The 14,643-nt window shown below is 40.6% G+C and overlaps 1 protein-coding gene across 1 annotated transcript in view; it reads right to left on the bottom strand.

Annotated features, from left to right (window-relative positions):
- Nucleotides 1-13,176: 13,176 nt before the first annotated feature.
- LOC307255883 (tissue factor-like) overlaps nt 13,177-14,643 on the bottom strand; it is a 28,182-nt gene continuing 26,715 nt past the window's right edge. The window contains exon 7 of the mRNA XM_080034695.1: nt 13,177-14,112. Within this exon, the coding sequence (XP_079890821.1) occupies nt 13,964-14,112 (149 nt within the window). The 3' untranslated portion in view covers nt 13,177-13,963. The remainder of the gene's footprint in view (nt 14,113-14,643) is intronic.

The raw sequence follows: 14,643 nt of genomic DNA, 5'->3' as shown, positions 1-14,643 counted from the left end.
CTGCTGGGTTGGTTTGTTTTCGTTCAGGCTATGTTTTCTCCGAGCCGGGGGGTGTGTCGCCAGGCGGCAGGCGCCCCCAACTCGCTTGCGTTGTTTTCTGTCAGTGAGTGGACTGGACTGTCATTGGCAGGCAGCTAGCTCTAAACTGTAAATGTGTCCTTCCTAACTAGTATTCAGTCTTTGATTTGGTGTCTTGCAGCTGGCAAGCCATCTAACGTGTTCCCTTATATGATACAGATGTGTTTTGTTTTTACAAGTAATAGCTAGCCCAACTTGTTTGCATCGATAGCTAGCTAACAAGGCTACTAGCTGAATTTCACAAAACCTGAAGTACATTGCATATATACATCTCCCCCCCTGCATCTTCATCATCCTTACCTGGATCTTGGTGTTTACGTTTCAAAGCCATCTCCACCATCATTTTCCCTCGAGAACAGGCCATTCTTAATGTTGTTGTTATAGAAGACTTAAACAATCAGACAAACAGTTTGCTTTACACTTTATTGAAGTTAAGGTTTGTGACAGAAGTGCTTCGATTACATACGATCAGTGTTGGGAACGTTACTTTAAAAAAGTAATTAGTTATAGTTACTCACTACTTGTTCCAAAAAGTAACTGAGTTAGTAACTGAATTACTTTATAATAGATGTAACTAGTTACCAGGGAAAGTAACTATTTGCGTTAGCCTACTGTAAAAAAAAAAAGTTGCTATAGCCTATGTCAACAAATTTGGATTTTTCTGGGCAGTTTTCACAAGTCAGTTGAAATGAGTAGAACAGACAGGTAGGCCTATTTGTAGGCTACATAACCTTCAATATGTATTGCACATCAACAGACAGCAAGAGGTTTATACTGCACTTCAAGCATTTTGTTCTCAACAAAAGTAGTAGAGGAAACTGCTGAATGTACCGTGCTGATCTGCTATATCACTGGATTCACTTCAGGGGTGTCGGCTAAAACACCACTTCAGGCCAAAAACGTCAGACTATGAAGCATGAGACGATGAGAGGAGGAGTAAAGGTACGAACACGGCGCGAATGCTGCGGCCGCCGCAGAAGTTGAAAATATTGAACTTATCGCCGCCGGCCGCGCCGCGATTGCCAATCAGCGTTGAGCTCCTCCCGACATCACTCGGGTGAGTCTGCTGAGCTACAAGACACGTGAAACCTGGCTGGCGGTGCAGTCGGGAAAGGAGGGATGAAGGGAAAAAAGAAGGAAAAGACAGAGAGAGAGAGAGAAAGTTCCAACACATCGATAAAATGTATGACAGCAGTTTAATGAGACACCTTTTAGTAAAAGGAGCAAGGAATAGACTCACATTATAGAAGAGAGAAGGAGAGAAAGCCAGGGAAGATGTACTGCAGATGAGTGAATATGCAGAGACAATAAAAACTAAATACGACAACTGACACTTCCAAACATTTCCCTAAACATCTGAAAATCTGTTTGGGTTTTCTCTACATGTTGATATGCCGGCGTGAATGTGTAGCCTATATGCACGGCCATCGATACATATGTGCGTGTGTGTGTGGGTGGGTTGTGTGTGTAGCCTATGTGTGTGTGGGCGCATGTGTGGGTGTGTTTACGAAGCTTGGGTGGCAGGTGGCGGGGAGAAATGTGTGAGAGGTGCAGTGAGACCAATACAAGGGCCGATGGCAGAGATGAAGAAGGCAGAATAGCCTACTTCAGAGACGCTCCCAACAAAAACAAATCAGTGAGGATGACGACGATGATGAGAGAGATGTAAATAGCGGGAAGAAACTGGGCGTGCACATTCAATGAGTCATCGGGCGGCGGCCGGCGGCGGACACAAATGAGCCAAAATGACCACGCGGCGCGGAACCTGCGATTCGCGCGGCCAAGCGCCGCGCCACGCTGTGCAGTGTGTTCGCACCTTAAGGATTTATCCGCTGTTTATTTCCTTCTTTAACATGCACAGCAGCATACAGATCCCAGGAAAAGAACAATAGCAATATTCGGCTCGTGATGACAAGCTAAACAGCTGTTGCAACCGGCGAATCGCGGCCGTTTAATAACGTTCATAAATTATATTAGAGATCGGGAAACTCCATGCACTTACTCACAGGGCGATGCAAACAAACTCAGGGAGAGCACGTTTCAACCGTGGATTGATAGGTGGTTACTGCGCCAACGTGCACGCTCGCTCACACAACAGAGAGAGAAAGAAAAATAAACTTCACCAAACAGCGCTCCGGCTGACTGACGTGACGGCGCTAACTGACAGTTATGATGTCATCCACAACACAACTTAAAACACACCGGTCTCCTCACTAGCAGTTTGTGTAGTATGGAGCCAGGGGTGCGTTCGGATTACACAGTTTATTCAATCAATGTAACGCACCGCATTTAACGTTCAGTAACGATAACGGCGGTGTAACGGCGGAAAAAGTAATTAGTTAGATTACCCCGTTACTGAAAAAAGAACGCCGTTACCTAACGCCGTTCTTTTAAACGACGTTATTCCCAACACTGCATACGATACATAGGCAAAAGAACACCGTAACTCCAGCGCGGCAAACAATAAGGGCTTGGAAAAACAAAGGCAGAGTGCCGTAACTCAGCAGTAACTTCATTCTAACGTTCGAAACAAAGCCAGAAGAAGTCTTCTGCCTTGGCTTTCCCTCTGCTTTTGGAAGATACGGCAAAAACAGCATCTTAGTTTGATAAGAAAACAACAAAATTGACTCATAATTTTTGTTCACATGATAAAACTGATGGCCATTGTTACAAAAACAAATTTTTGAAAAAATGTAAGTTACGGTCTTTTGCCTTTGCACGGCAGTATAGCCGAGGCTTCAGTCGCCCTTCGTATCGAAAATTAAAGTGAAAATTAATGACTGCCGGCTGCCACTAACATTCATGGAGGTTTTGGTGTCCGCGCAGGGTTATAAGTAGGACTTTTGCAAATGACAAGATTTCTTTTCTGTTCTTTTTCCGCGAAGTCCCAGTCACACATGGAAGACGCTACTAGTGAAGGTCGCGCAGCTGAGCAAGGAAGTGCTGGGTTCCGGTTTCTGCTTCAAAATAAAAGTCAGAATTGACTTGACGTTTTGCCAGTTTAATGACTTTAATGTGAAATTACGCTGTAGGACATGTTCCGTTTGAATTAACAGTAACTTAACTACGAGCCATATGTATAATTTGTGGTGTTTCAGTTGTTCTAACATTAGTAGTTGATGCAACAGCATGTGAAAAAACCATGTTTGCTAGGCCATGAAGAGCGTTGTGTAAAAAAAATGTACGCCGTTAAAATGGGTTTGCGTTAATAACGCGTTAAACTGACAGCACTAATTAATACATGATATTAAATTTTCCTACACATACATGTTATAGGCTCAAATTATTTGAGTAGAGTAAATCTTACACTTAAAAATAATGATTAATGGTAACCACACATAATAAACTCTTTTCTACTTTACCAAACAACCCTTTTGATTATAGTGCGCCTTGCCTGCAAAATGTATTAGACTTGGTCTTGACAAAAGGCTCAGCTGAATTATAATGGTGTACTTGTGTGCCATCATTGACCTTGTTTTGTCTTCACCATTACAGCACACATCTTAAAGACCTACTTCACCGGTAGAAATATGAAGGTGTATTGAACTCTGAGATCCTATGTAGTATAAATGTGCAAACATTTTAGAACTCGGTTCATCCTAGCCTGAGAAAAGGCAGAAGGAGGTTGCGTTCAGAATCGCATACTTTCTACTATATAGTATGTAGAAAAAAGATTTAGGATGTCCCGATTCTTGTGGCCAGATTTAGGATGGTTAGAAGTACCCGGATGTCCTACTTCATGCGGCCAAGATTGTTAGTGTTGAAAAGTGCATCCTATTTGGGCGATTCTGACCCACAATCCAGTGCGCACCTGAAGTGACGTAACATCGACGAAGCCTCCATATGAAAACAAACGGGGATGCGACGGATATAAAAGCAAGAGGCAAGATCAAGGCACAATGTTATGATGAAATAAGAGAGAAAAGTATGTCCCAATAGTATGCCTACTGCATCCTAACTAGATTATTTTTATCGTCGGATGTAGTATGTAGTATAGAAAAAAGAAAGAGTATGCGATTCGGAACGCAACCAGAGTGTTTTATAGTCTCACTGTCTAACCCAGGGGTGTCCAAACTGTTTTCACTGAGGGCCACATACAGAAAAATCTACGAAGGGCCGGGCCACTTGGCAAAAATAAAACATTTATCAGGACATGTAGCTGCTCTGATGTTTAGTTTCATAATGTCTTCGTAAATTGTAATCCTTCTTCACGGCAACACTTTCCTTGCAAATTAAACAGACACACTTCCTCTCAGAGCCGACCGAAGCCTCCAAGAATTTGTTTAGGGGGCCCCTCTCCACTCAGCCCAAATCTGACTATTGTTAAATGCCTTCAGACACCCAGTGTTTTCTGCTATTGCCTCCAATGTCCAGCTGGGTGAAAATGGTAGGCATGCGAGTTCGGGAGCCTCCTAGGGGGGTCCGGGGGTATGCCCCCCCGGGAGATTTTTTTAACTTTTTAAAGTAAAATGCATGAATCTGGTGCACTTTGAAAATTAAGAGGCTTAATCTGAAGAATTTTGTGTGAAAAAATTATTTGGAGACTCTGTGTCAGATGAATTAGAAGCTATTGAAGAAGGACACAAGGATCTTCCATAATAATATTAATTTGAAATAAAATAAATGCAGGGTCCACTGGGATGGGCTTGGTGCTCTTTTTCTTTTATGGGTCATATTTGTTTGTAATATAATGAAAGCATTTAAATGATTTAAAAACTAAAAGGGACATATTACATTATATTTTTAAAATGTGCCACGGGCCAATCAATCAGTTTTGACACCCCTGCACTAAGAAAAAAAAAGGGGCCAAATTACATTATATCTTTTAAATCGGCCGCGGGCCAATAAAAAGCGGGCCGTAGTTTGGACACCCCTGGTCTAACCCTACATTTTACTAATGTGACATCACTTCAGTAAAAAAGTAGGGTTAGGATTAACAGGACAGCTGGCCGAAGGGAAGACTGAGGGAAGAAAAACCTCATTCATTATATTAAAATAGCAATTTTATAATGATGATAGAACACCGGTTCCGTATGGGTGAAGTATTCCTTTAATAATCAAGTAGCCTAATTATTTTATATGTCAGAACCATAGCATCAGTTGATATTTGTATTTCTAATTGCTTTCAATCACATTTCTGCTCTTGCTGTCTGTATTGTCTTGTCTTGTTTTTAGGCAAAGGAGAAGGCTCAGTCCCAGACCCAGGGCATTGACCTGAAGTAACCTCTACCATGGGTTACCATGTCAGCACGGTTCCCCTGACAGCAGCAGCAACACTACAGAAGAGAGAGAAGTAAGAGGACTCAGACATAGAGGGTGAATGAAGAAGGGATGATTAAATGGACACAAGGGGAGGGGATCATTCTGAAGATTTTTATGGCAATAATTCTAGTTTCACATGTCTTTATGTTTGGAGGTTTCAATGTGAAAAATTAAAGTCAGAAGGAAAAGACGAGAAGTAGGCAAGATGTTAAAGGTAGCAGGTACCATGGGTCCAGCTGGCTCCACTGGATCTAATGATAACTATTGAGGAAACCGGGTTAGCTTAGAGTGATTCAGAGAATTTACGGTTGAAAACAAGGACATGAATTATCATGTCATTCTTTGAGGGGTGATCTCCCTTCAAGTAAATGATTCCCTAACGTTTTTTCCCCGGATGATGCTTGCCTAACAACCATGAGGTTGATACTATCTGTTTTATATTCAAAATGTCAGCTGCCAACACAGTCCTTGTGTCCTCTGAGTTTCTCAGTTAACATTTCCTTCCTTTCCATTTTGACAGGGCTAATACGCCCACCATAAAGATGAACTCCCCTATTTTAATTTGAGCGTAGTGTTGAAGCATGTGAAAGTGGACTTTGTCACACAGGTAAAATGTATATAAATCATATACTCTTCTATTGTGCTTTTCAGACTATATAGTCAACTAGTATTGTTAGGTCTTAATTTGACTAACTAAAGTTGGGTGGAGTTGTACAGTTAGTGTGTATCTATACCGTCACCATGGTTACATGCCCAGTGTTTTCAGTCAGTTATGCCTAGTGTTTTGAGTTATGTTAAGAGGGCTCCTTTAAAGGCGTACTAAGTGATTTAATCTAGAACACTTTTTAGTCATAATCAGTTAATATCTACTCACCATCTGCAACCTGTCCGTCGTGTGTGCACGCTAATAAAAGAGCCTGGTTTTGACACACGCGGCTCCACTAACGTTGATCTAGTGCCTCGTTTCCACCGAGTAGGTCGGGTCGGGTATTTTGGCTTTTCATTTGCCAAAAGTTGGGTAGGGTACGGATATAAGCGCGCCTAACCGCTCTAAGCCGCTCCTAATTTCAGTACTCCTCCGTTGGGGTACCAGCCGCCTGGAAGGGTGCCGAAAAGGCGGAGCTACACATGCCGTCCGTTTATTGGTCGAAATAATCATTTCCACCGTGTGTAGTCACCTCGGCAAGAGTAAAGAGAGTCTTGTGTTTTGGCGAAAATGTGAGCGCAGCACTGTTTATTGTGTGGTGTTTTCCCTCGTCATTAAATTAATCAGTTGGTTACTGCTGTCCCACTGCTATGATGTCAAGTAGCTGCCGCAGCCAGCGCTGTTCGCTCACTGTCTCTATCAGTTGCACCGAGCCGTCTCTGTGCGTTTACGCTCACAACAACACAGGGGGAATAAATAAATAAAGAAGCGGCTGGTTTGACCAAGCAAAAACGAGCGACCGCTGGCTTGACCACAGTTGTTCCACAGCCCAATAGTTAGACCCATATTCTGGCGGCTATCGCAGTCCAGCCTAAACCCCGCCCTACCAGTAAGGGTAGGGTCGGCGGTGGAAACACCACCGAGATTCTTAAAAGTGAGCTGTCCCGCTCCGACCCGCTCCGACCCGACCCGCTCTACTCGGTGGAAACGAGGCATAAAAGCCTGATTCAGAGGAGCTGGACATGTTTATACAAACCACAGACAGATCAATGTTCCCTGGTAGCTTAGTAAACCTTTAAGAGTACCTTAACATCATGCTGAAAAACAGTGTATTACTGCCATCTGTGACCACAGCATCACTGAAGGGGTTTATCAGAAGTGTGAAGCCATGTCACAGCATCCTGGAGTACATCTACACGTCACTGCCGCTAGGGAAGAAGAAAATCACTGTTAGTCAGCAGAAACAAGATTTTCAGGTGGTGCAAAGTTACTCTTTTTAGCCACTAAATGTCAAAATAAAACATAATCAGTAGCATTAAACAGATGGATCATGACTTGGACATTGACACTAAATACTGCATTTAACTACATTAATGTCCCAGGTGTATAGGATATACAAATACTATTAAATAATACAAAATATGCCTTCATATTAGTTGTGCACTATCTATGCAGTTAGAGCATAAAGTATTGTATTCTCTTAACAGTTTAGTTTTAACACAAAAGGATAGGTGTACACATTTTTGCAGTTAATTATAAAACTTCAACTTTAAAATACTACTGTTGAGTCAGCATGAGTCAGGCCAGATGAATGAGTGATGGCTAATGTTCTGCCATGCCCCACCCTTGGCAAAGTGTATGGACCAATCTCATCCAATCGGATGCTTTTGTGTTAGTCCCACAGCTGTATACCAAACTTAGTGTTGATACAGTTGAAAGTCTGTTTTCACATTGTGCAAATTAGAAAATACTTTTACAGTATATTTAAAGGTAATGGGCCGGCCTTTCAACGTTTCACATTGTTGGGCTGTTAGTGAAAGTGCCACCATCAGCCAATTGGGATTTCATTTGTTGTGAAGCAGTTCCAGCTTGTTCTAGCTCAAGGAAAATGTATCAATCGCATGAGATCAGCAAATAATGAAAAGAAACACCACATTCATATGCACCAATCCATATTTCATTATATTCTATCATATATTTGTGTTTAACCCCGAATTAGTCACTTAAAACATATCGGGCCGGTTTCACAGACATGGATTAAGCCTAGTTCTGGACTAAATTGTACTTTCAATGGACAATCTCCATTCAAAATTCCATTTAGTTCAGGACTAGGCTTAATCCATGTCTGTGAAACCGGCCCATCAACTGGTTTAGCCCATTGTCCACGTATTAATATCCTTTCTGCATTGCAATAAGATAGATTTAGTAAGCATTCTGACACCTTATTTAATGAAGTAAGACACTACATTCCAGACACTCTAAACCTCCTTACAGCTGGTATAAAAGTATGGCTAAAATCAAATTAAATAAAGTCAATGCAGAGTTTCTTACAGACACTTTCTTGAAGGCTAGTGAGAAAATCAACTACATGTTTCCCCTCATCAAACCAAAGACGCCAGAGAGGGGGAGTGAGCACAACAAGAATGGCTTTATGGTCAGTGTAGTCCTGCTCTTCCACCATCATCTGCATGGTATGCCTCTGGGTTGGCTGTGGGGGGTGAATGGGCTCAGATAAAGCTACATGGTTTCAACTATTTTCAGTCATTCTTTTTTTAAACATGCAATAATATAGACATATCATCATCCACGCATACTGTGTAACCAATACATTGTATACTGGTCTAGAACCCAAATCAGTGCACATTCAATATCCCACGTCACAGGATAGAAGTGTTCTTATATGAAATGAAGTATGTGCATGTATGATGGAACATATGTGTGTACAAGATGAAGTTATTTCCCGTAAGACCCTGGAACATACCTTGCCGGGTCAGTCTTGTGCTCACCATGTTACTACTTTGCCATGATTGCACGTCAACACTGAAAGCTCTGAAAGCTACAAAACATGGTGTGATATCTCACTCTGTGCAGTCAAGACAGAATGCTAATTCATGTACAGGTTATGTAAGAAAGACATTCTAGGTGGGCTCAGTGACACAGGAAGAAGAACTAGAATTGACCTTGTACATATTCCATATGAAAATATCCATGTGAGCCAGTTTTCAGTGCTGTCTTGTGTAAAAAGTCATGATGCTTATTGTTGAAGAATGGATCAAATGTCTCATTCATATAACATAGGCTTCACACAGATTTTACTTAACTATGGGCAATCAGAATAGATATGTAATGTACATATACTATTATAAAGACACAAAACTATACTGTGATATATTGAATTGTCTGTAAAAATGTATTAAATTGTTATTATAATATATTATAAAATAAGACATGAATTCTTGTTTTGGGGTAATCCAGCCCTAAACAACTGAAAACACTTTGTATAAAAATGAAATATCATAGACTTCTGTTTTCGCTGCTTTCTGCAGAGACATGGTTCAGTCACTTGAAAATGTTTTTGCAGTTTCTGCTTCCATTTTGAACCATAGAGGTGGAGTGTCAACATAGTTTATTCTCTTTTATCAACTGTTAAACAATATCTGTCCAGCCATGTTCAATGACCAAATAATATCACTTTACAAATGTTTCCTATGTCACGTGACAGTCATCTGTCAGTCACGTGTTGTCTTCAGTACAGTCAACTCTTTCACAGTGGCTCATCTGTCAAACGGTTTCAGCTGAAGGCTAACCAGTCAGTTCATACTCCTTTCATCCAAACTTACAAGAAACATTAAATACATGTTCCTCTTTGTCCCAGTTCCTGTTTTAGGAACTAGCAATAGACTGGACCTGCATATTCCGCTGTCAAAACTAAATATATATATATATACATACACACGCACACACACACTCACCGGCCACTTTATTAGGTACAGCGGTTCATTTTCTTGTTATCACATTTAACTTATCAGCCAACCACATGGCAGCAACTCAATGCATCTATGCATCCGCTTTCTTCCCCATTCTGATGCTATGTTTTAACTTCAGCATGTTGTCTTGACCACGTCTACATGCCTGAATGCATTGAGTTGCGGCCATGTGATTGGAAGATTAGCTTTTTGTTTTTATAAGCAATTGAACAGGTGTACCTAATAAAGTGGCTGGTGAGTGTGTGTGTGTATATATATATATATATATATATATATATATATATATACATACACATGTATATAATACATACCAAAAATGACATTTCTTTGTACGACAATGTAACTGAACTAAAAAGCAGTAACTATACACAGATGTGTTCTACAGAGAACTGTGTGAAGAATGGATCAACCCTCCACTTCTGTGTTTCTGACTCATTAAGTGCATCTGTGTCATAAATTACTATTAAGAAATGTATCACTGTATATAGCCACATGTAGCACAATATACATTTCATACCGTGCACTGTAAAAAACAAATGTTTCATTTACACTGATTTGTTGACATGTATTTATTTATTTTGAAATGTATTTATTTTTTAATTATTTATTTGCAGGCTGCCTTTTAATAAAAGTTGTTACATAATCATGGCATGGATCATCAGAATATTACTGAAAGCAGTTGTCAGAGCAGTCAGTTTGTTCAGACAAAGATACAGTTGATTCTGGAGCGTTTAGTTTTTTGCAGTGAGTGTGTTTTCTATGATGCACTTTAAAAGCCATGGTTGAGTCAAACCATATTCAAACCAACCTGTCTGTTGCCATAGTGAGGCCATGGTTTTCTTGTGATGATAATATCTTCATGTTGTATGTGTTGCTGTCTCAATGTGAGGTGATGTGTCAGAAAATAAAAGTCATGTGTGATTCCAGCATGTGTTCTGCTTTGTCATTAAAGACCTACTTCACTGGTAGAAATATGAAGGTGTATTGAACTCTGAGGTCCTATGTAGTATAAATGTGCAAACATTTTAGAAATCGGTTCATGCTAGCCTGAGAAAAGGCAGCAAGAGTGTTTTATGGTCCCACTGTCTAACCCTAGATTTTACCATGTGTGACATCACAAATGGGAAAATGTAGGGTTAGGATTAACAGGAAAGCTGGGCCAAGGGAAGACTGAGGGAAGAAAAACCTCATTCATTATATTATAATAGCGATTTTATAATGATAGAACGCCAGTTCCGTATGGGTGAAGTATTCCTTTAAGAGAACACTGTCCAAGGTGAGGACTCATCTATAATTGTTCACTTTTTGATTTGTGTCACAGTAGGTCTACTATGTGCTGTCTAGCCATAAACATCACAGATCACATTGGTCAGATAAGGGCAATGAGCAGCAGTGTGCAACAGAATACACTTATTTCTCGCCCAGTTGGGGGCAGTAGAAGGCCATGAAAAAACATAACCTGATACATGTTATTATACGTATATTATAATTTTGATTACAATATATAATAATGACATATAACATTTGATATGAACATATTAGTTATACATTTCTATTCATGAGACGTATAATGAGTAATTAAAACTATATTAACTACATAATTATTGTGTGTATATATACAGTGCATAGGGAAAGTATTCACAGCCCTTCACTTTCTCTACATTTCGTTATGTTTCAGCCTGGAATAAGGCTGGATTCAATGTATTTATTTTCCTCAAAATTCTACACATAATACCCCATAATGACATGAAAAAAGTTTGTTTGAGATTTTTGAATATTTATTATAAATGAAAAACCAAAGTAATCACTTGAACATAAGTATTCACAGCCTTTGAGATCAAGCTCAAAATTGAGCTCAGGTCCATTCTGTTTCCACTGATCATCCTTGAGATGTTTCTACAGCTTCATTGGAGTCCACCTGTGGTACATTCAGTTGTTTGGACATGAGTTGGAAAGGCACACACCTGTCTATATAAGGTCCAACAGTTAACAGTGCATGTCAGACCACAAAACAAGCATGAAGTCGAAGGAATTGTTTGAAGACCTCAGAGACAGGATTGTCTTGAGGCACAGATCTGGGGAAGGGAACAGAAACATGTCTTCTGCTTTAAAAGACTCTCAGACCATGAGAAACAATGTTCTGGTCTGATGAAACACAGATTTAACTCTTTGGCGTGAATGCCAAGCATTATGTTTGGAGGAAACCAGGCACCGCTCATCACCTGGCCAATACCATCCCTACAGTGAAGCATGGTGGAGGCAGCATCATGCTGTGGGGATGTTTTTCAGCGGCAGGAACTGGGAGACTAGTCAGGATTGAGGGAAAGATGAATGCAGCAATGTACAGAGACATGGAAGAAAACCTGCTCCAGAGCGCTCTTGACCTCAGACTGGGGCGACGGTTCATCTTTCAACAGGACAACGACCCAACACACACAGCCAAGATATGGAAGGAGTGGCTTCAGGACAACTCTGTGAATGTCCTAGAGTGGCCCAGCCAGAGCCCACACTTGAATCCCATTGAACATCTCTGGAGGGATCTGAAAATGTGCACCGACGCTCCCCATCCTACCTGATGGAGCTCCAGAGGTTCTGTAAAGAGGAATGGGTGAAACTGGCAAAAGATAGGTGTGTCAAGTTTGTGGCTTCATATTCCAAAAGACTTGAGGTTGTAAATTATTGAGCAAAGGCTGTGAATACTTATGTACATATAATATTTCTGTTCTTTATTTCTAATACATTTGCAAATATTTAATCCAGCTGGCTTATTCCAGGCTGTAACATAACGAAAAGTGGAAAAAGTTAAGCGCTGTGAATACTTTCCGTATGCACTGTATAAGGAGGGCTGAGTTAATTTATTAACAATGAGTTGTATGGGGCGCTCTGGTGGTGTAGTGGGTGGAGCGCATACCGTATTGGCTCGGGCCTTCGGTGCAGTGGTCGCGGGTTCAAATCCGACCCGTGGACCTTTACTGCAGGTCATCCCCCCTCTCTCTCTGTCTCCCCATTTAGGCTCTGTGCTGTTTAATGAAGCTGGAAAATGCCAAAATAAAAAATAATAATAATAAAAAAAAAAGAGTTGTAGAGAAGGGATGGGGTCATAAACGTCTATCCTTCTTCCCACTCCTTGGCGGATATGTAATCCAAATGATCAAGTATTTAAAAAATGTAGGACTGCATTGTGCTTTCTATTTGTGCAAAGTGGTTTTCTGTACAAACTTTTTGCTTCTTTTTTTACATGTTCAAAATAAATGTAATTAAATCAAATCAATATTCACTCTAGCTTTGCTCTGTTTGGGTCTCCACAAAATCCTGAGAAAAAAAACATTGTCTTGGGTGGATAAATGCTCCGATGTTTAGTACTGTGGTGGCCCTCTGCTACTCCAAACAACACTTTGTCTCAGTCAAGAATCACTACAAGAGCAGAATGTAGGGAACCTTTTTATTTTGAGTGTTTAAATGCTTTCTTCCTTGTGTTCAACAAAAGCCACTTGGGACACAATCACGACAGAATAATGAAATCCAATGAGTTAGTTACATAAGGCTTCAAGTTTAGTTGAATATGGATTTGTGGAGATTAGTCTGCTAATGTAGCTGTAGTTTCACAGGATAGCCACTAGATGCCAATAAAGAACTTAATTATTTACAGTCACTGGACTAGGGGAAAGTTCAGTTGACAGAATATCATATTATTTTCAACAAATAACAATATTGGGATAAAACGGTGTGAGGGCAACTGGACTGACATACTTACGCTAGAAGAACATCAGATACAAGATGAAAATGAAGTTGTGAAGGATTGAATAGAAGAGAAACGATCAGATTCCAATCAGAAATCTTCCGGGTGTGAGTATCATTTGATATTGTAAGATACATGATTCTTAATGTACCAATGGGTGTGGCTCCAAATAGGCCACAAGGCGGACTTCTTATTATCTTGACTCAGGAGGCTGCATGTGTTGGCCCTTTATCTAAATCAAAATATCAAATTCCAAAAATATTGAGCAGAATATACTATTTAAAAAAAAGAGCACAGCAATGTAAAAATGTAAAATAGTGGTTTTCTCGAAACTGGGAGGAGATAGAAAACTGAGGAGAGGCCAGCTCCCTTTGTTTAAAAGACGCCCACACACACACACACGCACACACACACACACACGCACACGTACGCACACACACAGACAGACAGACACACACACAGACACGCTCATTATACAGGACCAGAAGTCTGAGTTGATTGTTGCAGTCTTTTGCTCCCGTGGCGTCGGTGTCTGCAGCAGAGCACAGTCACTGTGATGGTGATGATGATGGCGGTGAGTGAGATGAACACTATGCCCACCCACACTCCACCACTCAGCCCTGTGGACACACACACACACACACACACACACACACACACACACACACACACACACACACACACACAGTCAGATGGATGGATGGATGCAGTCACTATTCATCATTCATAGGTTTTATATAGGGGATTCCTTTTTTTGTTTGTTGAGGAAATAAATATTGAGTAAACTTCAAGCATTGATAAGCATGTTGTCATGGGAGAGCCCAACGGGATGTGTCTAACGTTAGCTGCCATTAAATAGAAAGCTGAAAAGCAAATCATTGACGAGACTGTATCACTATGTTACAATAACTAGGCCTCAAGCTTAAAATGCAACCCTTGACTTCCTCAGTGGGACTAAAGAAGATCACTCATGCTTTTGTATACATTTTTAATCAACCATAAACACAACAACTGAGTATACAATTGGTTAAAAGAGGTTAAGGCTCAAAACGCAACACCTTTTCTTTTGTATCTGTTCTCCAAAGACCCTGGGCTGAAGGTTGAAGACACACAGTAGGTTTTAACTACTAGTGGCTCTATGGAGCAGTGTT

Source organism: Ammodytes marinus (genome assembly GCF_949987685.1).
Source record: "Ammodytes marinus genome assembly, chromosome: 9".
Classification (NCBI taxonomy): Eukaryota; Metazoa; Chordata; class Actinopteri; order Uranoscopiformes; family Ammodytidae; genus Ammodytes; species Ammodytes marinus.
Note: the sequence above shows the minus strand (reverse complement) of the source record. Positions and strands in the feature narration are given on the sequence as shown.